The 26883-nt window shown below is 45.6% G+C and overlaps 1 protein-coding gene across 3 annotated transcripts in view; it reads right to left on the bottom strand.

Annotated features, from left to right (window-relative positions):
* SLC22A7 (solute carrier family 22 member 7) overlaps positions 1-26312 on the bottom strand; it is a 123958-nt gene extending 97646 nt beyond the window's left edge. For 2 of the 3 annotated variants that reach the window (XM_077281893.1, XM_077281894.1), the window contains exon 1: positions 25659-26312. In XM_077281893.1, the coding sequence (XP_077138008.1) occupies positions 25659-26081 (423 nt within the window). In that variant the 5' untranslated portion in view covers positions 26082-26312. The remainder of the gene's footprint in view (positions 1-25658) is intronic. The other variant, XM_077281895.1, reaches the window with a different exon arrangement.
* Positions 26313-26883: the final 571 nt, after the last annotated feature.

The following is a 26883-nucleotide window of genomic DNA, read 5'->3' as shown; positions in this document are numbered from 1 at the left end:
CACCCCCTTATGTCAGATTACACCCCCTTATGTCAGATTACACCCCCTTATATCAGATTACACCCCCTATGTCAGATTACACCCCCTCATACCAGATTACACCGCCTTATGTCAGATTACACCCCCTCATACCAGATTATACCCCCTTGATATCAGCAGTGTTGAGCACTATACACAAGAGTTACTTATTTTTCCAGCATTTTATTGGGTTTCCGCTTTGTCGGGTGACGTGAGCTGATAACTGACTGACATCTTAACGTTATAAACACATTGACTTTTATTACTCGAAGCAGAAAAACTTCAGTCAGTAAAAATGAAACTTCCACAAAGATCTAATGAAGTAGAGAATCTGCCGCACTTCTCTGTGATTCCCCATTGAAAAAGCTTATGGGAAACGTGCGTCTGGGGTCGGCCCCTGGGAACTCTGGTGGGATAGAGTTAGGCCTAGGCTATTTTACACCCCGGGTATAGTTTGGCCTAGGCTATTTTACACCCTGGGTATAGTTTGGCCTAGGCTATTTTACACCCTGGGTATAGTTTGGCCTAGGCTATTTTACACCCTGGGTATAGTTTGGCCTAGGCTATTTTACACCCCGGGTATAGTTTGGCCTAGGCTATTTTACACCCCCAGTATAGTTTGGCCTAGGACACTATATTCCCTGGGTATACTCTAGCCTGGACCCCACTATACCTGGGTTTAAAATGGACAGGGGTTCATCTGGCCTGTTACTCCGCCACTATGCTCATCATTGGAAAAGCCAAGATAGAAGAGCTGACACTTACGAAAAATGTGGATTCCTTTATTTGTGCATTTGTTTAAATAGTTAAATACATGGCTCCATATTACAGCTCTTGTTGCCGGCGTAACGTGCCCTAAATTGTAGAGATCTCCACTGTCACAAACTTAATAGGAACTTGCAGCTCTCTGGCGCCCCCTTACCCTGCTGGCCAACAAGGATATTGACAGAGGATAAGAAAAGGAGTGCTGTAATTTATGTTGAATATTGCGGCGCGTGATGTGACGGGATGTATATACCACTGGTTCCTGGTAGGAACATATATATACACCTCAATCCAGTCACCATCAAGTCCCCAACACCACATAAATACGACAACTATGCTGCCACCACCGACCTCTTATAGGTTGGTCGGACACATGTTTGGTAGCGTGAATTTGCATGGAGTACGCAGCGGATCGCTTATAGAACAAGAAGAAGGAAGCTAGCAGATTTATAATTTAGCTCCAGAATAATCGGCAGTGTTTACAAAAGATACAAATGATATTACAAAAGAGACAAAATACAAGTATGTACAAACAGTTATGAAATAAAACAGGATAAAAATACAAAACTTACTAAATCTCAGTCACAGGTATGACGTGTCGATAAAGGGGAGGAGAGATCCCAAAGAAATGATCCAGTACCACAGCATGGTGTTCAGCTGTCTCTCCTGGCTCTGAATGATTTCCAAAGATGGACGATCTTGTTTTATGCTTCGGCCATAAAACTAAGAACTTCCACTTTGCTGACCTCACATATGGGCTGTCTTCTGTGAGGTACACCTACTGTATCTTTGAAAGTTATCGATAACTCCTTTCCTTCCTATCTTTGGCCTGGAAGCTCGCAGGCCAACAATACTGGCATTATTTTTTCCCTTGCGATTTTACCATTTTTTTAGAGTGCACACACGGTATTTTAAGTGTGCCCTAAAAACACATTACTTTAGACTAGTGTAACGGAGTACCACCCCCGCCCTGATTTCATAGACCATACTTCATTAACATTTCCTACCCTGCTTCTGGTGGGGGGCATTGTGTTCATTTGTTGCTCTCTGCAGGGGGCTTCTCAGACTGGCTGGGACAGTGGGACTGCACATCTGGAGCCTCTTTTGTACTTTCAGCTCCAGGTAACACATGTTTGAGGGTGGGTGTGAGCTCCTCCACCCATCCAAGTGGCTGATCCCTAGAGGGTGGAACAATAAGCCCCTGGATATACTATCATTCTTCTGGGACCTGTGTGGTATGAGGAGCTAGGATCTGCTGCTGCGGCCAGATCCTGGTGCCTGTCTATGAACCAGTGTTTTGTTTTCCCTGGAGTCGAATTATCGGGTGTCGCCCTGTGTCACGATATTGTATGAAGTATAATATGATGTTGTAGTTTTGTCCTTCAGCTTATGCTGTGGGCTACAAAACCCCCCCTTCCCTTTCACTCAGCCAAGAGCTGCCTTGCCAATGTATGTGGGGGGAGTTTTATTGAAGAAAGGAATTTACGACCGGCATAGCTGCATTGGAAAGCTTTGCCAGCTAGAACTGGATTAGAAATCTCTAGAATCCATGAGGGTCTTTTGTTCCATTATTGTAAGATATTGGGCCAACCATTTAAGATAGGAACAGGAAAATACATATTCTTAATCTCCCTCGGTGGATCTATCCGCCACGGTAAGCACGGGCTTCTAACTCCATCTGGTAAAGAAGTAGGGATTTTTCTGTAATTATGCATCACAAATAGGACATATTTGATCTCATTAGAATGCCAATATTAAGACGAGATGAATGCTGGGTTTGTTATGACTATGACATGTTCTGGAGCAGAGATATAGGTATTAGACAAACTTGTGTGACATTTACTAAGACTGAAGAAAGAAGAGGGCGATCTTAACTCAACACTTTTGGTGATGTAACAGGCTGCAGCTATAAGTTTTTTGGCCAGACTCCAGCAAGGGTCTGTCTGTCTGCTGGAGTCTGACTTGAAGAGCTGTTCCTACCCAGAGTCCTAATGCACTGGGACAGATGGAAACTCCACTAGCCTGGTTGCTTCAAATGATCTGTGTCATGGTTCCCAATGGCAAGGGAACGTAAGAAACATATAAGTAACGAACGAGCTCTCGGGTGATGGAAACTCGAGTTGACCGTGAGCTAAATCTACCACACAACTAACAGTAGCCAGGGAGCATACCTACGGCTTCCTATATGCCACGCGCCAGCCGGAGGACTAACTACGCCTGGTAGAGGAAGAAACAGACCTGGCTTACCTCTAGGGAAATACCCCAAAAGATGATAGCAGCCCCCCACATGTAATAACGGTGAATTAAGAGGAAAAGACATACACAGTATGAAAGTAGATTTAGCAAAGAGAGGTCCACTTACTAGATAGCAGAAGGATACAAAAGAGGACTTCACGGTCAACTGAAAACCCTTTCAAAAACCATCCTGAAATTACTTTAAGACTCCTGTGTCAACTCATGACACAGGAGTGGCAATTTCAGCCCGCAAGAGCTTCCAGCTACAGAGAATTACAAAAACTGCAAACTGGACAAAAGGTACAAAACAAAAGGACAAAGTCCACTTAGCTGATCAGCAGACTAGTAGCAGGAACATGCAACCGAAGGCTCTGGTTACAATGATGACCGGCAAGGAAATGACTGGAGAGCAAGGCTAAATAGGAAACTCCCAAACACTGATGGAAGCAGGTGAACAGAAGAAGCAAAGTGCAAACAAGTCACCAGTACCACCAGCAACCACCAGGGGAGCCCAAAAAGCGGATACACTACAGTACCCTCCCCTTAAGGAGGGGGCACCGAACCCTCACAAGAACCGCCAGGGCGATCTGGATGAGCCCTATGAAAGGCACGAACCAAATCCGAGGCATGAACATCAGAGGCAGTTACCCAAGAATTATCTTCCTGACCATAGCCTTTCCATTTAACCAGATATTGAAGTCTCCGTCTGGAAATACGGGAGTCCAAGATCTTCTCTACGACGTACTCCAATTCACCCTCCACCAGCACAGGAGCAGGAGGTTCAGTAGAAGGAACCACCGGTACCTCATATCTCCGCAACAACGACCGATGGAACACATTATGGATAGCGAAAGATGCCGGGAGGTCCAAACGAAAAGAAACAGGGTTAAGAATCTCCAAAATCCTATAAGGACCGATGAACCGAGGCTTAAATTTGGGAGAAGAAACCCTCATAGGGACAAAACGGGAAGACAACCACACCAAGTCCCCAACGCGAAGGTGGGGACCAACACGACGACGACGGTTAGCAAACTGCTGAGTCCTCTCCTGGGACAATTCCAAATTATCCACCACTTGTCCCCAAATCCGATGCAACCGATCCACCACCGCATCCACTCCAGGACAATCCGAAGATTCAACCTGACCAGATGAAAAACGCGGATGAAACCCTGAATTGCAAAAGAAAGGAGAAACCAAAGTGGCAGAACTAGCCCGATTATTAAGAGCAAACTCCGCCAACGGCAGAAAGGCAACCCAATCATCCTGATCTGCAGACACAAAACACCTCAAATAAGTCTCCAAAGTTTGATTAGTTCGCTCCGTCTGGCCATTGGTCTGAGGATGGAATGCAGACGAAAAGGACAAATCAATGCCCAACCTGGCACAGACTGCCCGCCAAAATCTAGACACGAACTGGGTACCCCTGTCAGAAACGATGTTTTCCGGAATACCATGCAAGCGAACCACATTTTGAAAAAACAGAGGGACCAACTCAGATGAGGAAGGCAACTTAGGCAATGGCACCAAATGAACCATCTTAGAAAAACGGTCACACACCACCCAGATGACAGACATCTTCTGAGAAACAGGGAGATCCGAGATAAAGTCCATAGAGATGTGCGTCCAAGGCCTCTTCGGAATAGGCAAGGGCAACAACAACCCACTAGCCCTAGAACAACAAGGCTTGGCCCGAGCACACACATCGCAAGACTGCACAAAAACACGCACATCTCGAGACAGGGAAGGCCACCAGAAGGATCTAGCCACCAAATCTCTGGTGCCAAAAATTCCCGGATGACCTGCCAGAGTAGAAGAATGAACTTCCGAGATGACTCTAGTGGTCCACTCGTCAGGAAAAACAGTCTACCAGACGGACAACGATCAGGTCTATCCGCCTGAAATTCTTGCAAAGCACGTCGCAAATCTGGAGAGACAGCAGACAAAACCACTCCATCCTTAAGGACACCAGCAGGTTCAGAATTCCCAGGAGAGTCAGGCTCAAAACTCCTAGAAAGAGCATCTGCTTTCACATTCCTAGAACCCGGTAAGTACGAGACCACAAAATTAAACCGGGAAAAGAACAACGACCAACGTGCCTGTCTAGGATTCAGGCGTCTGGCAGACTCCAAATAAATTAAATTCTTGTGATCAGTCAAAACTACCACCTGATGTCTGGCACCCTCAAGCCAATGACGCCACTCCTCAAATGCCCACTTCATGGCCAAAAGCTCCCGATTACCAACATCATAGTTTCGCTCGGCGGCCGAAAATTTTCGCGAAAAGAACGCACAAGGTCTCATCACTGAGCAGTCGGAACTTTTCTGCGACAAAACCGCCCCCGCTCCGATCTCGGAAGCATCGACCTCAACCTGAAAGGGAAGAGAAACATCAGGCTGGCGCAACACAGGGGCAGACAAAAAGCGGCGCTTAAGCTCCCGAAAGGCCTCCACGGCAGCAGGGGACCAATTGGAACATCAGCACCCTTTTTAGTCAAATCCGTCAGAGGTTTAGCAACGCCAGAAAAACCAGCTATAAATCGACGATAAAAATTAGCAAAACCCAAGAATTTCTGGAGACTCTTCAGAGAAGTAGGCTGCGTCCAGTCGTAAATAGCCCGAACCTTGACAGGGTCCATCTCAATAGAAGAAGGGGAAAAAATATACCCCAAAAATGAAATTTTTTGAACCCCAAAAACACACTTTGAACCCTTTACACACAAAGAATTCTCCCGCAAAACCTGAAAAACCCTCCTGACCTGCTGAACATGAGACTCCCAGTCATCAGAAAAAATCAAAATATCATCCAAGTACACAATCATAAATTTATCCAAATATTCACGGAAAATATCATGCATTAAGGACTGAAAGACTGAAGGGGCATTTGAAAGACCAAAAGGCATCACCAAATACTCAAAATGGCCCTCGGGCGTATTAAATGCGGTCTTCCACTCATCCCCCTGCTTAATTCGCACCAAATTATACGCCCCACGAAGATCAATCTTAGAGAACCACTTAGCCCCCCTTATGCGAGCAAACAAATCAGTCAGCAAAGGCAACGGATACTGATATTTGACTGTAATTTTATTCAGGAGACGATAATCAATACAAGGCCTCAGAGAGCCATCCTTTTTAGAGACAAAGAAAAAACCGGCTCCTAAAGGTGATGAAGAAGGACGAATATGTCCCTTTTCCAGGGACTCCTTAATATACTCGCGCATAGCAGCATGTTCAGGTACAGATAGGATAAACAAACGACCCTTTGGAAATTTACTGCCAGGAATCAGATCTATGGCGCAATCACAATCCCTGTGAGGAGGGAGTGAACCAATCTTAGGCTCTTCAAAAATATCACGATAATCAGACAAAAATGCCGGAATCTCAGATGGAATAGATGACGAAATGGACACCATAGGAGTGTCCCCATGAGCCCCCCGACATCCCCAGCTTAACACAGACATAGCCTTCCAGTCAAGGACTGGGTTATGAGTCAACCTTCTTAGTACGCTTAGAGCATGCCGATATAACATGAGCAGAATCACCACAATAGAAGCATAACCCATTTTTACGCCTATAATTCTGCCGCTCGCTTCTGGACATAACTCTGTCACATTGCATTTTCTCTGGCGTCTCTTCAGAAGATACCGCCAAATGGTGCACGGGTTTGCGCTCCCGCAAACGCCGATCAATCTGAATTGCCATTGTCATGGACTCATTCAGACCTGTAGGCGCAGGGAACCCGACCATAACATCTTTAACGGCATCAGAAAGGCCCTCTCTGAAATTTGCCGCTAAGGCGCACTCATTCCACTGAGTAAGCACAGACCACCTACGAAATTTTTGGCAGTATATCTCCGCTTCATCTTGCCCTTGAGATAGGGCTATCAAAGCTTTTTCAGCTTGAATCTCCAAATTAGGTTCCTCATAAAGCAACCCTAAAGCCAGGAAAAACGCATCCACATTGAGCAACGCAGGATCCCCTGGTGCCAATGAAAATGCCCAATTTTGAGGGTCACCTCGCAGCAAAGAGATTACAATCTTAACCTGCTGGACAGGATCTCCTGAGGAGTGAGGTCTGAGAGAAAGGAATAATTTACAATTATATTTGAAATTCAAAAACCGAGATCTATCTCCAGAAAACACCTCTGGTGTAGGGATTTTAGGTTCAGAAATAGGAGCATGTATAACAAAATCTTGTAAATTTTGAACCTTCGTAGCAAGATTATTTAAACCTGCAGCCAAACTCTGAGGATCCATCTTTAAACAGGTGAGCTCAGAGCCAGTCAAGGATTATAAGGAGAGAAAGACAAAGGCTGCAATTAAAGCTGAAATACAACAGATCCAACTATGGAGCAAGCATAGAGGAAAAAGGGAAAAAAAAAAAAAAAAAAATTACAGACTTCTTTTTTCTCTCCTTTCTTCTGCCAATAAGTTTAACACAGGCCGGTCATACTGTCATGGTTCCCAATGGCAAGGGAACGTAAGAAACATATAAGTAACGAACGAGCTCTCGGGTGATGGAAACTCGAGTTGACCGTGAGCTAAATCTACCACACAACTAACAGTAGCCAGGGAGCATACCTACGGCTTCCTATATGCCACGCGCCAGCCGGAGGACTAACTACGCCTGGTAGAGGAAGAAACAGACCTGGCTTACCTCTAGGGAAATACCCCAAAAGATGATAGCAGCCCCCCACATGTAATAACGGTGAATTAAGAGGAAAATACATACACAGTATGAAAGTAGATTTAGCAAAGAGAGGTCCACTTACTAGATAGCAGAAGGATACAAAAGAGGACTTCACGGTCAACTGAAAACCCTTTCAAAATACCATCCTGAAATTACTTTAAGACTCCTGTGTCAACTCATGACACAGGAGTGGCAATTTCAGCCCGCAAGAGCTTCCAGCTACAGAGAATTACAAAAACTGCAAACTGGACAAAAGGTACAAAACAAAAGGACAAAGTCCACTTAGCTGATCAGCAGACTAGTAGCAGGAACATGCAACCGAAGGCTCTGGTTACAATGATGACCGGCAAGGAAATGACTGGAGAGCAAGGCTAAATAGGAAACTCCCAAACGCTGATGGAAGCAGGTGAACAGAAGCAGCAAAGTGCAAACAAGTCACCAGTACCACCAGCAACCACCAGGGGAGCCCAAAAAGCGGATACACAACAGATCTGACCACATGTACGTGTTATTTCTTATTGTAATCCCTGTTTTTTTATAATTACCTTGTACATATTTCAATTGTCTCTTCTGTAACATCCTTGTAATATTTTTATATAAAAACACTGCCTTCTTTCGGAGTAAAATATTTAAAGTACTAGTTCGTTCTTCATGCTCTAAAACGTACCCTGTCTCCTGAAGGGAATTACGCTGCTGTGTTGGGTTAGCTTCGGACCCGTTTAATCGAAGCTGGTGGCAGCATACCGTGCAGGCCTTTGGGTGTTGTAGTAGCGACTGCGGCATTGATATTTATGGTTCCTGCCTGAGTGGGAGTAGTTTATTGCAGCGTGCCCAATAGCCAGTACATAGCAGGCAGCCTTTCTGGCGACTAATTACCCTAGGTGCAGTACCTAATCTGACCTGACAGAAAGGGGGGCGCCAGAGAGCTGCAAGGTTTAAGTGGAACTGTAAGCGGGATATTCATAGATCCCTGCAGTTCATGGTATATTGAAGAGCAGTGGGATACCTAAAATAAGCCCCTGCTGTAAACTAAGAGGTCAATAGCCTTGTGTGTGTTTCTTTTATCACATTGTAGCAGTGGAGGGATAACTAAGATAAGCCCCCCTGCACATGTGATAGCCGTCTGTTGGCCTAAAGTCACCCCAATCCGTGACGTAGGGGTGACTGTCACGGTGTGAATCGTGACACCCTGGATTTGTTATTTTGTTGCAGCCTTATTGTAAGTTGAAGAACCTGATCACTGTTTGCCGGAATATTCTCTCAGTTGCAATAAAGGTCTCTTGGATTATTCATCGGTCTGCTGTCCCTGTTTGCTCTGTCGCACACCCCGTGTAGTCGAGGCCCTGGCTACAATTATCACTAGAGTGGGATTCCCAAGTGAGATCCTATCGGACCAAGGCTCCCAGTTCATGTCAGAGCTGGTACAGTGTCTCTGGCGCACTTGTGGAGTACGAGCGATCCGAACGACACCATATCATCCTCAAACCAATGGGCTTTGTGAAAGGTTTAATGGCACCCTGAAGAATATGCTAAAGGCCTTCACTGAAATAGATTCAGACTGGGAAAAGTATCTACCCCATCTCCTATTTGCCTACCGGAAGTTCCCCAGGAGTCCACAGGGTTTTCTCCATTTGAGCTGATGTATGGAAGGAAGGTCAGAGGACCCTTAACCCTGCTAAAAGAATATTTGGAGGGGCAAGTGGAAGATACAGGAATCCCTGTTGTCCCATACTATATGTCCTGAAGCTTCGCGAAACTCTGGCTCAACTGGCTAGGTTTGCTCAGGATCATGTACGGATGGCTCAAACCAGACAGAAGACATGGTATGACCGCAAAGCACGCTATAGAGTTTGCAGAAGGACAACGGGCTTTGATGATTGTTCCCCATCCACAAAATAAACTTCAGACCACTTGGGAAGGTCCCTTCCGAGTTCTCAGAAAACTTAACGACACCAATTACCTCCTTGCTTTAGATGACCAGGGTCGAAGGCAAAAGACTGTCCACGTGAATATGATCAAGGAATATCATGACCGGACCCTACCTGTGATAGCCAGTTGTCAGCTAGTTTCAGAAGAGAGTCAGGATGAGGACCCGTTACCTGATCTTGTTGAAGCTGCGAGAACCACATACACTGTGGAACAGGTTCCTCTGGGGGACCACTTGAATTCCTTACAACAGAAACAAATGCTGGAATTGCTTCACCAAAGACGGGCTGCTTTCTCATCCCGACCAGGGCAAACCACAGTAACTCAGCATAATGTGGACACCCAGGGCATCCGCCCTATACAGCAGGCTCCTTACCGGGTACCAGAATCTGTTAGAAGCACCATGCAACATGAGCTGGAGGAGATGTTACAGCTGGGGGTAATTCAGGCCTCACAAAGTCCTTGGGCCTCTCCTGTGGTGTTAGTACCCAAGAAAGATGGCAGTACTAGATTTTGCGTGGACTACAGGCGATTAAATGACCATACCATTAGCAATGCCTACCCAATGCCCCGCATCGATGAACTTCTAGACCGGCTAGCTGGGGCAAAATATGTCACCACCTTGGATCTCAGCAAAGGATATTGGCAAATCCCTCTAACGAAGGGAGGAACAGAAAGATTGGCTTTTATAACCCCCTTTGGTCTGTTTGAATTCCTATACATGCCGTTCGGTATGAAGAATGCCCCTGCCACATTTCAGTGAATGGTGGACCAGATACTGCGGGGATGCGGCGACTTTGCTTGTGCCTACTTGGACAATATTGCTATATTTAGTCACACATGGGAGGATCATTTGAGTCAAGTAGCTGTTGTTCTTGACCGGCTTTATGCAGCTGGCCTAACAATTCGACCTGATAAGTGCCAGTTGGGGATGGGTGAAGTACAATACCTGGGGCATAGGGTAGGGGGAGGGAAACTACGTCCTGAACCTGCCAAAATACAGGCTATCAAAGAATGGCCTGTACCCCAAACCAAGAAATAAGTTATGGCTTTTTTGGGCACTGCCAGCTATTACAGGAAATTTGTTTCTTATTTCAGTACTGTGGCCAAACCTCTTACGGACCTTACGAAGAAAGCCATGCCCAGAGTGGTGACCTGGACTCCAGCATGTGACGAGGCTTTTAACCTGCTGAAGAACGCCCTCTGTGACCCTGTTCTTGCTGCCCCGGACTACAAGAGGAGGTTTATTGTGCAGACAGATGCCTCTTCTTATGGACTGGGAGCTGTTCTCAGCCAAGTGAATGCAGCTGGGGAGGAGCACCCCATTGCCTACCTCAGCAGGAAACTGCTGGACCGAGAAGTGGCCTATGCAACTGTAGAAAAGGAATGCCTGGCTGTAGTATGGGCAATTAGAAAACTGAGGTCATATCTGTATGGTCGAGAATTTACTGTGGATACTGACCACAATCCCCTCACTTGGCTGAATAGGGTTTCTGGGGACAATGGACGTTTACTGCGGTGGAGCCTGGCACTTCAGCCCTACAATTTCACCATACAATACAGAAGAGGGAGCCAACACCAAAATGCCGATGGATTGTCCAGGCAGGAGGAGTCATAAGTCATGTTGGCCATGTCTAAGTGTACTTGACAAGCGACCTGTTGAGGTCACTAGTCTGGACACAATCTGAGAGGGGAAGGGGTTGTAACGGAGTACCACCCCCGCCCTGATTTCATAGACCATACTTCATTAACATTTCCTACTTCTGCTTCTGGTGGGGGCATTGTGTTCATTTGTTGCTCTCTGCAGGGGGCTTCTCAGACTGGCTGGGACAGTGGGACTGGACATCTGGAGCCTCTTTTGTACTTTCTGCTCCAGGTAACAAATATTTGAGGGTGGGTGTGAGCCCCTCCACCCATCCAAGGGGCTGATCACTATAGGGTGGAACAATAAGCCCATGGATATACTATCTTCTTCTGGGACCTGGGTGGTGTGAGGAGCTAGGATCTGCTGCTGCGGCCAGATCCTGGTGCCTGTCTATGAACTAGTGTTTTGTTTTCCCTGGAGTCGGATTATCGGGTGTCGCCCTGGATTTGTTATTTTGTTGCGGCCTTATTGTAAGTTGAAGAACCTGATCACTGTTTGCCGGAATATTCTCTCAGTTGCAATAAAGGTCTCTTGGATTATTCATCGGTCTGCTGTCCCTGCTTGCTCTGTCGCACACCCCGTCACAACTAGCCTATCACTTCACCCCACTATTCTAACTATTCCCTTTTTGCCCTTCCTACATTTTCCTTAGAATCTGCTCCTTACTCATCTGTCTCCACTTCCTCCATACCCCAATAGCACCTGGTGACTGTACATATACAGATCCCGGCTGATGACTGATCAGACATGTACATACATATACAGATCCCGGCTGATGACTGATCAGACATGTACATACATATACAGATCCCGGCTGATGACTGATCAGACATGTACATACATATACAGATCCCGGCTGATGACTGATCAGACATGTACATACATATACAGATCCCGGCTGATGACTGATCAGACGTGTACATACATATACAGATCCCGGCTGATGACTGATCAGACATGTACATACATATACAGATCCCGGCTGATGACTGATCAGACATGTACATACATATACAGATCCCGGCTGATGACTGATCAGACGTGTACATACATATACAGATCCCGGCTGATGACTGATCAGACATGTACATACATATACAGATCCTGGCTGATGACTGATCAGACGTGTACATACATATACAGATCCCGGCTGATGACTGATCAGACATGTACATACATATACAGATCCCGGCTGATGACTGATCAGACATGTACATACATATACAGATCCCGGCTGATGACTGATCAGACATGTACATACATATACAGATCCTGGCTGATGACTGATCAGACGTGTACATACATATACAGATCCCGGCTGATGACTGATCAGACATGTACATACATATACAGATCCCGGCTGATGACTGATCAGACGTGTACATACATATACAGATCCCGGCTGATGACTGATCAGACATGTACATACATATACAGATCCCGGCTGATGACTGATCAGACGTGTACATACATATACAGATCCCGGCTGATGACTGATCAGACGTGTACATACATATACAGATCCCGGCTGATGACTGATCAGACATGTACATACATATACAGATCCCGGCTGATGACTGATCAGACATGTACATACATATACAGATCCCGGCTGATGACTGATCAGACATGTACATACATATACAGATCCAGGCTGATGACTGATCAGACATGTACATACATATACAGATCCCGGCTGATGACTGATCAGACATGTACATACATATACAGATCCCGGCTGATGACTGATCAGACATGTACATACATATACAGATCCCGGCTGATGACTGATCAGACGTGTACATACATATACAGATCCCGGCTGATGACTGATCAGACATGTACATACATATACAGATCCCGGCTGATGACTGATCAGACATGTACATACATATACAGATCCCGGCTGATGACTGATCAGACGTGTACATACATATACAGATCCCGGCTGATGACTGATCAGACATGTACATACATATACAGATCCTGGCTGATGACTGATCAGACGTGTACATACATATACAGATCCCGGCTGATGACTGATCAGACATGTACATACATATACAGATCCCGGCTGATGACTGATCAGACATGTACATACATATACAGATCCCGGCTGATGACTGATCAGACATGTACATACATATACAGATCCTGGCTGATGACTGATCAGACGTGTACATACATATACAGATCCCGGCTGATGACTGATCAGACATGTACATACATATACAGATCCCGGCTGATGACTGATCAGACGTGTACATACATATACAGATCCCGGCTGATGACTGATCAGACGTGTACATACATATACAGATCCCGGCTGATGACTGATCAGACATGTACATACATATACAGATCCCGGCTGATGACTGATCAGACGTGTACATACATATACAGATCCCGGCTGATGACTGATCAGACGTGTACATACATATACAGATCCCGGCTGATGACTGATCAGACGTGTACATACATATACAGATCCCGGCTGATGACTGATCAGACGTGTACATACATCCAGTTAGGTCCATATATATTTGGACAGAGACAACATTTTTCTAATTTTGGTTATAGACATTACCACAATGAATTTTAAACAAAACAATTCCGATGCAGTTGAAGTTCAGACTTTCAGCTTTCATTTGAGGGTATCCACATTAAAATTGGATGAAGGGTTTAGGAGCTTCAGCTCCTTAACATGTGCCACCCTGTTTTTAAAGGGACCAAAAGTAATTGGACAATTGACTCCAAGGCTATTTCATGGACAGGTGTGGGGAATCCCTTCGTTATGTCATTCTCAATTAAGCAGATAAAAGGCCTGGAGGTGATTTGAGGTGTGGTGCTGCATTTGGAAGGTTTTGCTGTGAAGTAAACATGCGGTAAAGGAGCTCTCCATGCAGGTGAAACAAGCCATCCTTAAGCTGCGAAAACAGAAAAAACCCATCCGAGAAATTGCTACAATATTAGGAGTGGCAAAATCTACAGTTTGGTCCATCCTGAGAAAGAAAGAAAGCACTGGTGAACTCATCAATGCAAAAAGACCTGGGCGCCCACGGAAGACAACAGTGGTGGATGATCGCAGAATAATCTCCATGGTGAAGAGAAACCTGTTCACAACAGCCAACCAAGTGACCAACACTCTCCAGGAGGTCGGCGCATCAATATCCAAATCTACCATAAAGAGAAGACTGCATGAAAGTAACTACAGAGGGTTCACTGCACGGTGCAAGACACTCATAAGCATCAAGAAGAAAAAGGCTAAAAACATCTAAAAAAGCCGCACAGTTCTGGAAGAACATTCTGTGGACAGATGAAACCATGATCAACCTCTACCAGAATGATGGAAAGAGAAAAGTATGGCGAAGGCGTGGTACAGCTCATGATCCAAAGCATACCACATCATCTGTAAACCACGGCGGAGGCAGTGTGATGGCTTGGGCATGCATGGCTGCCGGTGGCACTGGGTCACTAGTGTTTATTGATGATGTGACACAGGAATGAATTCTGAGGTCTTCAGAGCCGCCATACTGTGTGCTCAGATCCAGCCAAATGCAGCCAAACTGATTGGTCGTCGTTTCATACTACAGATGGACAATGACCCAAAACATGAAGCCAAAGCAACCCAGGAGTTTATTAAAGCAAAGAAGTGGAATATTCTGGAATGGCCAAGTCAGTCACCTGATCTCAACCCAATTGAGCAGCATTTTACTTGTTAAAGACTAAACTTCAGACAGAAAGGCCACAAACAAACAGCAACTGAAAACCACCGCAGTGAAGGCCTGGGGAGCATCAAAAAGGAGGAAACACAGCGTCAGGTGATGTCCATGAGTTCAAGACTTCAGGCAGTCATTGCCAACAAAGGATTTTCAACCAAGTACTAGAAATGAACATTTTATTTACAATTATTTAATCTGTCCAATTACTTTTGGTCCCTTTTAAAAACAGGGTGGCACATGTTAAGGAGCTGAAACTCCTAAACCCTTCATCCAATTTTAATGTGGATACCCTCAAATGAAAGCTGAAAGTCTGAACTTCAACTGCATCTGAATTGTTTTGTTTAAAATTCATTGTGGTAATGTCTATAACCAAAACTAGAAAAATGTTGTCTCTGTCCAAATACATATGGACCTAACTGTATACAGATCCCGGCTGACGACTGATCAGACATGTACATACATATACAGATCCCGGCTGATGACTGATCAGACATGTACATACATATACAGATCCCGGCTGATGACTGATCAGACATGTACATACATATACAGATCCCGGCTGATGACTGATCAGACATGTACATACATATACAGATCCCGGCTGATGACTGATCGGACATGTACATACATATACAGATCCTGGCTGATGACTGTTCAGACATGTACATACATATACAGATCCCGGCTGACGACTGATCAGACATGTACATACATATACAGATCCCGGCTGACGACTGATCAGACGTGTACATACATATACAGATCCAGGCTGATGACTGATCAGACGTGTACATACATATACAGATCCCGGCTGACGACTGATCAGACGTGTACATACATATACAGATCCCGGCTGATGACTGATCAGACATGTACATACATATACAGATCCCGGCTGATGACTGATCAGACATGTACATACATATACAGATCCCGGCTGATGACTGATCAGACGTGTACATACATATACAGATCCTGGCAGATCCGTGCCACCGTTCCTGAACCCCGACGCGCGTTTCGTAACACTTCCTCAGGGGGCGTGTCGGGGTACAGGGACGCCGGACATTTAAACAGTATCCCCACCAATCAAAAAACATTCCTAATTAAGGTGCCGATCAGCTGCGTGGTTCAGGAATTGTTGTGGCGCTGATGCCGTTTACCGCGCGCCGGAAATGACCCAACTAGTTCCGGAGCATGGACCGCAAACAGGCAAGCGCTCAGTAAAGAGCGCTATGCGTGTCAGCAAGCCCTATATGCCGGAACCCGAGGAGGCACGGACATCAGACCTTTATGTGAGTAATGATCCCCTTCTTTTGATTGCCTATTATTTGATTTATATTGCCTTGGCCAGAGTTTAAGGAAGTACCGAGTACTTGGGATATATATGCTGAATGGCAGTAAAATAAGTTTAAGTCTCGGTTTATGCTTTCAGATGTATTTTGTATACATATAAGGATTTATGGGCATATTAGTAATAGGCTGCTATTTATTTTGAGACGGTTGTTGTCTCTTGGAGATAGGGGTGATTTATTTGAATAAATATATACACATTGGAAATTTTGGCTCGCATATAGGTTTTTTTAAATTGATGTTATGTGTATGTATCCGTTCCTGTTTCTACATTGGAGATTTTTTACTGTCTGAAATTATGATTTAATATATGTTATAATTATGAATAAACATCACAATATTTAATTCAGTGGAAATTGTGTTTTGAGTCTTGTTGCGTTGAGGCAATTTTTGATTCTATGTTGGATTCTAAGTGTAGTACAACACAATAAACTAATAGGACCGTTTTTTTTGGGTGAATTAATGTACATACATATACAGATCCTGGCTGATGACTGTTCAGACATGTACATACATATACAGATCCCGGCTGATGACTGATCAGACGTGTACATACATATACAGATCCCGGCTGATGACTGATCAGACATGTACATACATATACAGATCCTGGCTGATGACTGTTCAGACATGTACATACATATACAGATCCCGGCTGATGACTGATCAGACATGTACATACATATACAGATCCAGGCTGATGACTGATCAGACATGTACATACATATACAGATCCCGGCTGATGACTGATCAGACGTGTACATACATATACAGATCCCGGCTGATGACTGATCAGACGTGTACATACATATACAGATCCAGGCTGATGACTGATCAGACGTGTACATACATATACAGATCCCGGCTGATGACTGATCAGACATGTACATACATATACAGATCCCGGCTGATGACTGATCAGACATGTACATACATATACAGATCCCGGCTGATGACTGATCAGACATGTACATACATATACAGATCCCGGCTGATGACTGATCAGACATGTACATACATATACAGATCCCGGCTGATGACTGATCAGACATGTACATATACACAGATCCCGGCTGATGACTGATCAGACATGTACATATATATACAGATCCCGGCTGATGACTGATCAGACATGTACATACATATACAGATCCCGGCTGATGACTGTTCAGACATGTACATACATATACAGATCCCGGCTGATGACTGATCAGACATGTACATACATATACAGATCCCGGCTGATGACTGATCAGACGTGTACATACATATACAGATCCCGGCTGATGACTGATCAGACATGTACATACATATACAGATCCCGGCTGATGACTGATCAGACGTGTACATACATATACAGATCCCGGCTGATGACTGATCAGACGTGTACATACATATACAGATCCCGGCTGATGACTGATCAGACATGTACATACATATACAGATCCCGGCTGATGACTGATCAGACATGTACATACATATACAGATCCCGGCTGATGACTGATCAGACATGTACATACATATACAGATCCCGGCTGATGACTGATCAGACATGTACATATACACAGATCCCGGCTGATGACTGATCAGACATGTACATATATATACAGATCCCGGCTGATGACTGATCAGACGTGTACATACATATACAGATCCCGGCTGATGACTGATCAGACGTGTACATACATATACAGATCCCGGCTGATGACTGATCAGACATGTACTGTACATATACAGATCCCGGCTGATGACTGATCAGACGTGTACATACATATACAGATCCCGGCTGATGACTGATCAGACGTGTACATACATATACAGATCCCGGCTGATGACTGATCAGACGTGTACATACATATACAGATCCCGGCTGACGACTGATCAGACATGTACATACATATACAGATCCCGGCTGACGACTGATCAGACATGTACATACATATACAGATCCCGGCTGATGACTGATCAGACATGTACATACATATACAGATCCCGGCTGATGACTGATCAGACGTGTACATACATATACAGATCCCGGCTGATGACTGATCAGACATGTACATACATATACAGATCCCGGCTGATGACTGATCAGACGTGTACACATTGTAAGGTTTCTCTTGCTGAGAGTGTTGGGGGACACTCGCTTAGCCGCGATATTTAAGCACACAGCATGGGTTTTTATATCAAAACAGTTCATACGGTTTATTAAGCCACGTAAACCGGGTTTAAACACAGTTCATTACATAGAACACAACAGGCACCAACAGTCTCTTTGGTACCTGACGGGAGCTCCTGCTCCACCTTGCCGACTCTTCCAACAGCCTTTGGGTAAGCTGCCTAACGGGGATCACCAACTCGCCTGGTCCATACACAGTAGTCAGTCCAGATCTCACCGAAGGACTCCAGCTTCCCCACACTCTGTTAACCCTCTTCCGGGTAAGCTGCCTAACGGGGATCACCAACTCGCCTGTCCGGCACACAGTAGTCAGTCCAGACCTCACCGAAGGACTCCAGCTTCCCCACACAGTAACAGACACCGGCCCAGCAGATCCTGGTGCTCACCTCGTACCCACAGGTCCTGGACCCCGTCCTCCACCTGTTAGCTTAGGTCCTGGACCCCGTCCTCCACCTATCAGCTTAGGCCCTGGACCCCGTCCTCCACCTGTCACAACAGGTCCTGGACCCCGTCCTCCGCCTGTCAGCTTAGGTCCTGGACCCCATCCTCCACCTATCAGCTTAGGTCCTGGACCCCGTCCTCCACCCGTTACCTTAGGTTACCAGGATCACGCCGGTGGCCTAGTCCATGTTCTCGGGTGCTTGTGGGACCCTAGTCGTTCCTAGGACAATCCAGCACCTTCACCTCGTTCTCTGGTGCTTGCAGGACCCTGGTCATTCCCAGGCCAATCCAGAAGCATTCAGGACCCTAGTCATTCCTAGGACAGTCCTGCATCTTCGGGACCCTAGTCATTCCTAGGACAGTCCCCGGGACCCTAGTCATTCCTAGGACAATCCCCGGGACCCTAGTCATTCCTAGGACAATCCCCGGGACCCTAGTCATTCCTAGGACAATCCCCCCGGCCAGGTCCATACACAGGAACCACACAGGTTTCACACAGGACCTGCCGGACACGCCTCTCATGTGACCCACAACCTGGTCACATTATATACCTGAAACCACACCCCTGGATGGGTGTGTGGATGTGTGGCTAGTCTGACCCTCCCGTCTCTCATGACTAGCCTAGTAAGTCACCCAAACTTAACTATACACATTACAACAAAACTCTTGAGGGACTACAGGTCCCAGCATAACCACAATACATCTGACTTACTACGCAGACTCCTTCCGCGACACACATCGGCCATTCATAACACTGCCGATTACAGGTACACCATGAATATCACCACAACAGATACGCTTCCATGCATATCTCACAGAGCGCACAGAGCGCACAAAGCGCCCCCTAGCTACCACAGGGGTCACTACACCATCACATATATCACAAAACATATACAGATCCCGGCTGACGACTGATCAGACGTGTACATACATATACAGATCCAGGCTGATGACTGATCAGACGTGTACATACATATACAGATCCCGGCTGATGACTGATCAGACGTGTACATACATATACAGATCCCGGCTGATGACTGATCAGACGTGTACTGTACATATACAGATCCCGGCTGATGACTGATCAGACGTGTACATACATATACAGATCCAGGCTGATGACTGATCAGACATGTACATACATATACAGATCCCGGCTGATGACTGATCAGACATGTACATACATATACAGATCCCGGCTGATGACTGATCAGACGTGTACATACATATACAGATCCAGGCTGATGACTGATCAGACGTGTACATACATATACAGATCCAGGCTGATGACTGATCAGACGTGTACATACATATACAGATCCAGGCTGATGACTGATCAGACGTGTACATACATATACAGATCCAGGCTGATGACTGATCAGACATGTACATACATATACAGATCCCGGCTGATGACTGATCAGACATGTACATACATATACAGATCCCGGCTGATGACTGATCAGACATGTACATACATATACAGATCCCGGCTGGTGACCCGATCATACATGTACATATACAGATCCCGGCTGATGACTGATCAGACGTGTACATACATATACAGATCCCGGCTGATGACTGATCAGACATGTACTGTACATATACAGATCCAGGCTGATGACTGATCAGACGTGTACATACATATACAGATCCAGGCTGATGACTGATCAGACGTGTACTTACATATACAGATCCCGGCTGATGACTGATCAGACATGTACATACATATACAGATCCCGGCTGATGACTGATCAGACATGTACATACATATACAGATCCAGGCTGATGACTGATCAGACGTGTACATACATATACAGATCCCGGCTGATGACTGATCAGACGTGTACATACATATACAGATCCAGGCTGATGACTGATCAGACGTGTACATACATATACAGATCCAGGCTGATGACTGATCAGACATGTACATACATATACAGATCCCGGCTGATGACTGATCAGACGTGTACATACATATACAGATCCCGGCTGATGACTGATCAGACATGTACATACATATACAGATCCCGGCTGGTGACCCGATCATACATGTACATATACAGATCCCGGCTGATGACTGATCAGACGTGTACATACATATACAGATCCCGGCTGATGACTGATCAGACATGTACTGTACATATACAGATCCAGGCTGATGACTGATCAGACGTGTACATACATATACAGATCCAGGCTGATGACTGATCAGACGTGTACATACATATACAGATCCCGGCTGATGACTGATCAGACATGTACATACATATACAGATCCCGGCTGATGACTGATCAGACATGTACATACATATACAGATCCCGGCTGATGACTGATCAGACGTGTACATACATATACAGATCCCGGCTGATGACTGATCAGACGTGTACATACATATACAGATCCCGGCTGATGACTGATCAGACATGTACTGTACATATACAGATCCAGGCTGATGACTGATCAGACGTGTACATACATATACAGATCCCGGCTGATGACTGATCAGACGTGTACATACATATACAGATCCCGGCTGATGACTGATCAGACGTGTACATACATATACAGATCCAGGCTGATGACTGATCAGACATGTACATACATATACAGATCCCGGCTGATGACTGATCATACATGTACATACATATACAGATCCCGGCTGATGACTGATCAGACGTGTACATACATATACAGATCCCGGCTGATGACTGATCAGACATGTACATACATATACAGATCCCGGCTGATGACTGATCATACATGTACATACATATATAGATCCAGGCTGATGACTGATCAGACATGTACATACATATATAGATCCAGGCTGATGACTGATCAGACATGTACATACATATACAGATCCAGGCTGATGACTGATCAGATATGTACATACACAGATCCCGGCTGATGACTGATCAGACGTGTACATACATATACAGATCCCGGCTGATGACTGATCAGACATGTACATACATATACAGATCCTGGCTGATGACTGATCAGACATGTACATACATATACAGATCCCGGCTGATGACTGATCAGACATGTACATACATATACAGATCCCGGCTGATGACTGATCAGACGTGTACATACATACACAGATCCCGGCTGATGACTGATCAGACATGTACATACATATACAGATCCCGGCTGATGACTGATCAGACGTGTACATACATATACAGATCCAGGCTGATGACTGATCAGACGTGTACATACATATACAGATCCCGGCTGATGACTGATCAGACGTGTACATACATATACAGATCCCGGCTGATGACTGATCAGACGTGTACATACATATACAGATCCCGGCTGATGACTGATCAGACGTGTACATACATACACAGATCCCGGCTGATGACTGATCAGACATGTACATACATACACAGATCCCGGCTGATGACTGATCAGACATGTACATACATATACAGATCCCGGCTGATGACTGATCAGACGTGTACATACATATACAGATCCAGGCTGATGACTGATCAGACGTGTACATACATATACAGATCCAGGCTGATGACTGATCAGACGTGTACATACATATACAGATCCAGGCTGATGACTGATCAGACGTGTACATACATATACAGATCCCGGCTGATGACTGATCAGACGTGTACACACTTATACAGATCCCGGCTGATGACTGATCAGACATGTACATACATATACAGATCCCGGCTGATGACTGATCAGACATGTACATACATATACAGATCCCGGCTGATGACTGATCAGACATGTACATACATATACAGATCCCGGCTGATGACTGATCAGACGTGTACATACATATACAGATCCCGGCTGATGACTGATCAGACGTGTACATACATATAGAGATCCCGGCTGATGACTGATCAGACATGTACATACATATACAGATCCAGGCTGATGACTGATCAGACATGTACATACATATACAGATCCCGGCTGATGACTGATCAGACATGTACATACATATACAGATCCCGGCTGACGACTGATCAGACATGTACATACATATACAGATCCCGGCTGATGACTGATCAGACGTGTACATACATATACAGATCCTGGCTGATGACTGATCAGACGTGTACATACATATACAGATCCCGGCTGATGACTGATCACACATGTACATACATATACAGATCCTGGCTGATGACTGATCAGACATGTACATACATATACAGATCCCGGCTGACGACTGATCAGACATGTACATACATATACAGATCCCGGCTGATGACTGATCACACATGTACATACATATACAGATCCCGGCTGACGACTGATCAGACATGTACATACATATACAGATCCAGGCTGATGACTGATCAGACATGTACATACATATACAGATCCTGGCTGATGACTGATCAGACGTGTACATACATATACAGATCCCGGCTGACGACTGATCAGACATGTACATATACACAGATCCCGGCTGACGACTGATCAGACATGTACATATACACAGATCCCGGCTGATGACTGATCAGACATGTACATACATATACAGATCCAGGCTGATGACTGATCAGACATGTACATACATATACAGATCCCGGCTGATGACTGATCAGACATGTACATACATATACAGATCCCGGCTGACGACTGATCAGACATGTACATACATATACAGATCCAGGCTGATGACTGATCAGACATGTACATACATATACAGATCCCGGCTGATGACTGATCAGATATGTACATACATATACAGATCCCGGCTGATGACTGATCAGACATGTACATACATATACAGATCCAGGCTGATGACTGATCAGACATGTACATACATATACAGATCCCGGCTGATGACTGATCAGACATGTACATACATATACAGATCCCGGCTGATGACTGATCAGACATGTACATACATATACAGATCCCGGCTGATGACTGATCAGACATGTACATACATATACAGATCCCGGCTGATGACTGATCAGACGTGTACATACATACACAGATCCCGGCTGATGACTGATCAGACGTGTACATACATATACAGATCCCGGCTGATGACTGATCAGACGTGTACATACATACACAGATCCCGGCTGATGACTGATCAGACGTGTACATACATACACAGATCCCGGCTGACGACTGATCAGACATGTACATACATATACAGATCCCGGCTGATGACTGATCAGACATGTACATACATATACAGATCCTGGCTGATGACTGATCAGACGTGTACATACATATACAGATCCAGGCTGATGACTGATCAGACATGTACATACATATACAGATCCCGGCTGACGACTGATCAGACATGTATATACATATACAGATCCCGGCTGATGACTGATCAGACATGTACATACATATACAGATCCTGGCTGATGACTGATCAGACATGTACATACATACACAGATCCCGGCTGATGACTGATCAGACATGTACATACATACACAGCTCCCGGCTGATGACTGATCAGACGTGTACATACATATACAGATCCCGGCTGGTGCTGGATCATGTAACCCCTATTTTTTATGGCCATGATATCACGTTCTGTCTATTATTGTTTTTACCTGTTTCCACTTATTTGTACAGTGCTGCTGAATATTTTAGGGCTATAGAAATAAAACTTATTATTATTATACACCTGATAACTTTGTATTACATCTTTGCCTGGGAAATCTCATAAAGCCCCATGGCTTCCATTACCAACTATCAACTGATGACACTCAGATCTACCCCTCCGGCTCAGACATCACCTCTCTACGGTACAGAATTCCCGAGAGTCTTATCAGCCATAACCCTCCTTCTTCTCCTCTTGCTTCATGTAGCTCAATGTGGACAAAACTGAACCCATCATCTTTTCTCCATCACATCTAACTCCCCTATCAGATCTATCTGTCACAATAAATGACATCACACTTTCCCCCGTATCGGACGTCCGCTGCCTCGTAGTGACCCTTGACTCTGCCCTGTCCTTCACACCTAACATCCAAGCTCTCGCCACCTCCTGTCATCTCCAACTCAAAACCATTTCCAGAATCCATCCTTTCCTCAAACCTGAATCTACTAAACTGTTAATAGATGCCCTCATCATCGCCCGCCTGGACTACTGCGACATCCTCCTCTGTGGCCTCCCTGCTAACACTCTCGCAACTCTCCAGTCCATCCTTAACACTTCTGCTCGTCTAATCCACCTGTCTCCTCGCTATTCCTCCTCTCCTCCCCTCTGCAAATCCTGTCATTGGCTCCCAATCCCCCATTATATCCAGTTCATACTACTAATGCTGACTTACAAATCTTTCCATAATCTGTCTCCTCTATATATCTCCGAACTAATCTGCCGATATCTTCCCATACATAATCTCCGGTCCTCCCAGGACCTCCCACTCTCCTCCACACTCTCCTCCACACTCTTACGTTCCTCACTGAATCTTCTCCAAGACTTCTCCCAATTGTCCCCTGTCCTCTGGAATTCTGTGCCGCACAAAAACATGCAACAATTGGAACCTTCTGACAGAACGTGAAAACTTCTCTCCAAGAAAGTTGCAGCCTGCACTGACCTGGCTGCCACCTCACCGCCATGGGAGCTGTCTCCAATTCAGTCTCAGCCTTTCTAAAAGCCGTTGTGGCCCATTTTCCCAGGACCCTGAGGGCCACTCCCAGCCCCATGCAGCTACCTGTGTGACGGTGGTCGAGGAGAATGTGGAGCGCTCGTACTCCCAGCCCTGATCACAGCGCTGCAGCCAGGACCCATTCGCCATCATGTCCTGGGATGTGTTCTGATGCGGCTGGGGCTTGGAGAACATCTGACAGGAGCTGAAGGAGCCATCATCTTCTTGAGGGATGTTAAGGAGCAGAAGGTCTTCCTGGCTAAGGTTTCCTGAGTTCCTGTGGTCGGGGACGGTGCAGTGATGGGGCGGCACGGCTGAGATGAAGATGTGCTGGAGGAAATGGAGGGGAAGGATGATTCGGGAAATGCACAAGATCAATAATGTGAGGACCTGGAATCTTCCAAACCCACCGGCCTCATGGAGCAAGTCATCAAAGCTCAGTGTTACTGGAGGAGACATGGACCTTGGGGACAGAGGCAGGAAATCCATGAGGAAACTTTATCAGCAAGGGTCCTATATCAGGTCTTTATTGGCTCAGTGGTGTAAAGCCAAGACCTGCTCTTCTTTACCTCTCCAGATCCATCCTCTGCTAAAAACATGTTCCTTCCCAGATTCACATTCCTGGTGCTATAAGCCTCTTACCCCTAAGAGCAGAGGAGCCAAGTCACGGGACACGTAGAACATTCCTACCACACATCATTACAAAACACTGGCCATGGGTTCTCCGCGCACACAATCATTTGACAGGATTCACACTCAGACTTTAAGCTCTGTACATAATTGTTTACGGTGATTGAAGGTTTATAGCATATCCCATCAGCCACATGATCCCGGAGAACCTCAGGCCACAGGATAAAGGCTCTAACAGTGTTTGTATAAGGTTTTGACCTGACAAGGCCATCCATCCCATTAACCGTCCCCCCATCCCTCAGTCCATACATCCCTCAGTACTGCAAAGCTGAAATAAGTAGACCCAGTGCTGAGGCGATCACTGTAAGATATTTTTAAGAAGCTGATGTAGGCAGAGTCGGTGCCGAGGAGCTGATGTAGGCAGAGTCGGTGCCGAGGAGCTGATGTAGGCAGAGTCGGTGCCGAGGAGCTGATGTAGGCAGAGTCGGTGGCAAGGAGCTGATGTAGGCAGAGTCGGTGGCGAGGAGCTGATGTAGGCAGAGTCGGTGCCGAGGAGCTGATGTAGGCAGAGTCGGTGGTGAGGAGCTGATGTAGGCAGAGTCGGTGCCGAGGAGCTGATGTAGGCAGAGTCGGTGCAGAGGAGCTGATGTAGGCAGAGTCG

The sequence above is a fragment of the Ranitomeya variabilis genome, chromosome 2 (assembly GCF_051348905.1).
Source record: "Ranitomeya variabilis isolate aRanVar5 chromosome 2, aRanVar5.hap1, whole genome shotgun sequence".
Lineage (NCBI taxonomy): Eukaryota > Metazoa > Chordata > Amphibia > Anura > Dendrobatidae > Ranitomeya > Ranitomeya variabilis.
Note: the sequence above shows the minus strand (reverse complement) of the source record. Positions and strands in the feature narration are given on the sequence as shown.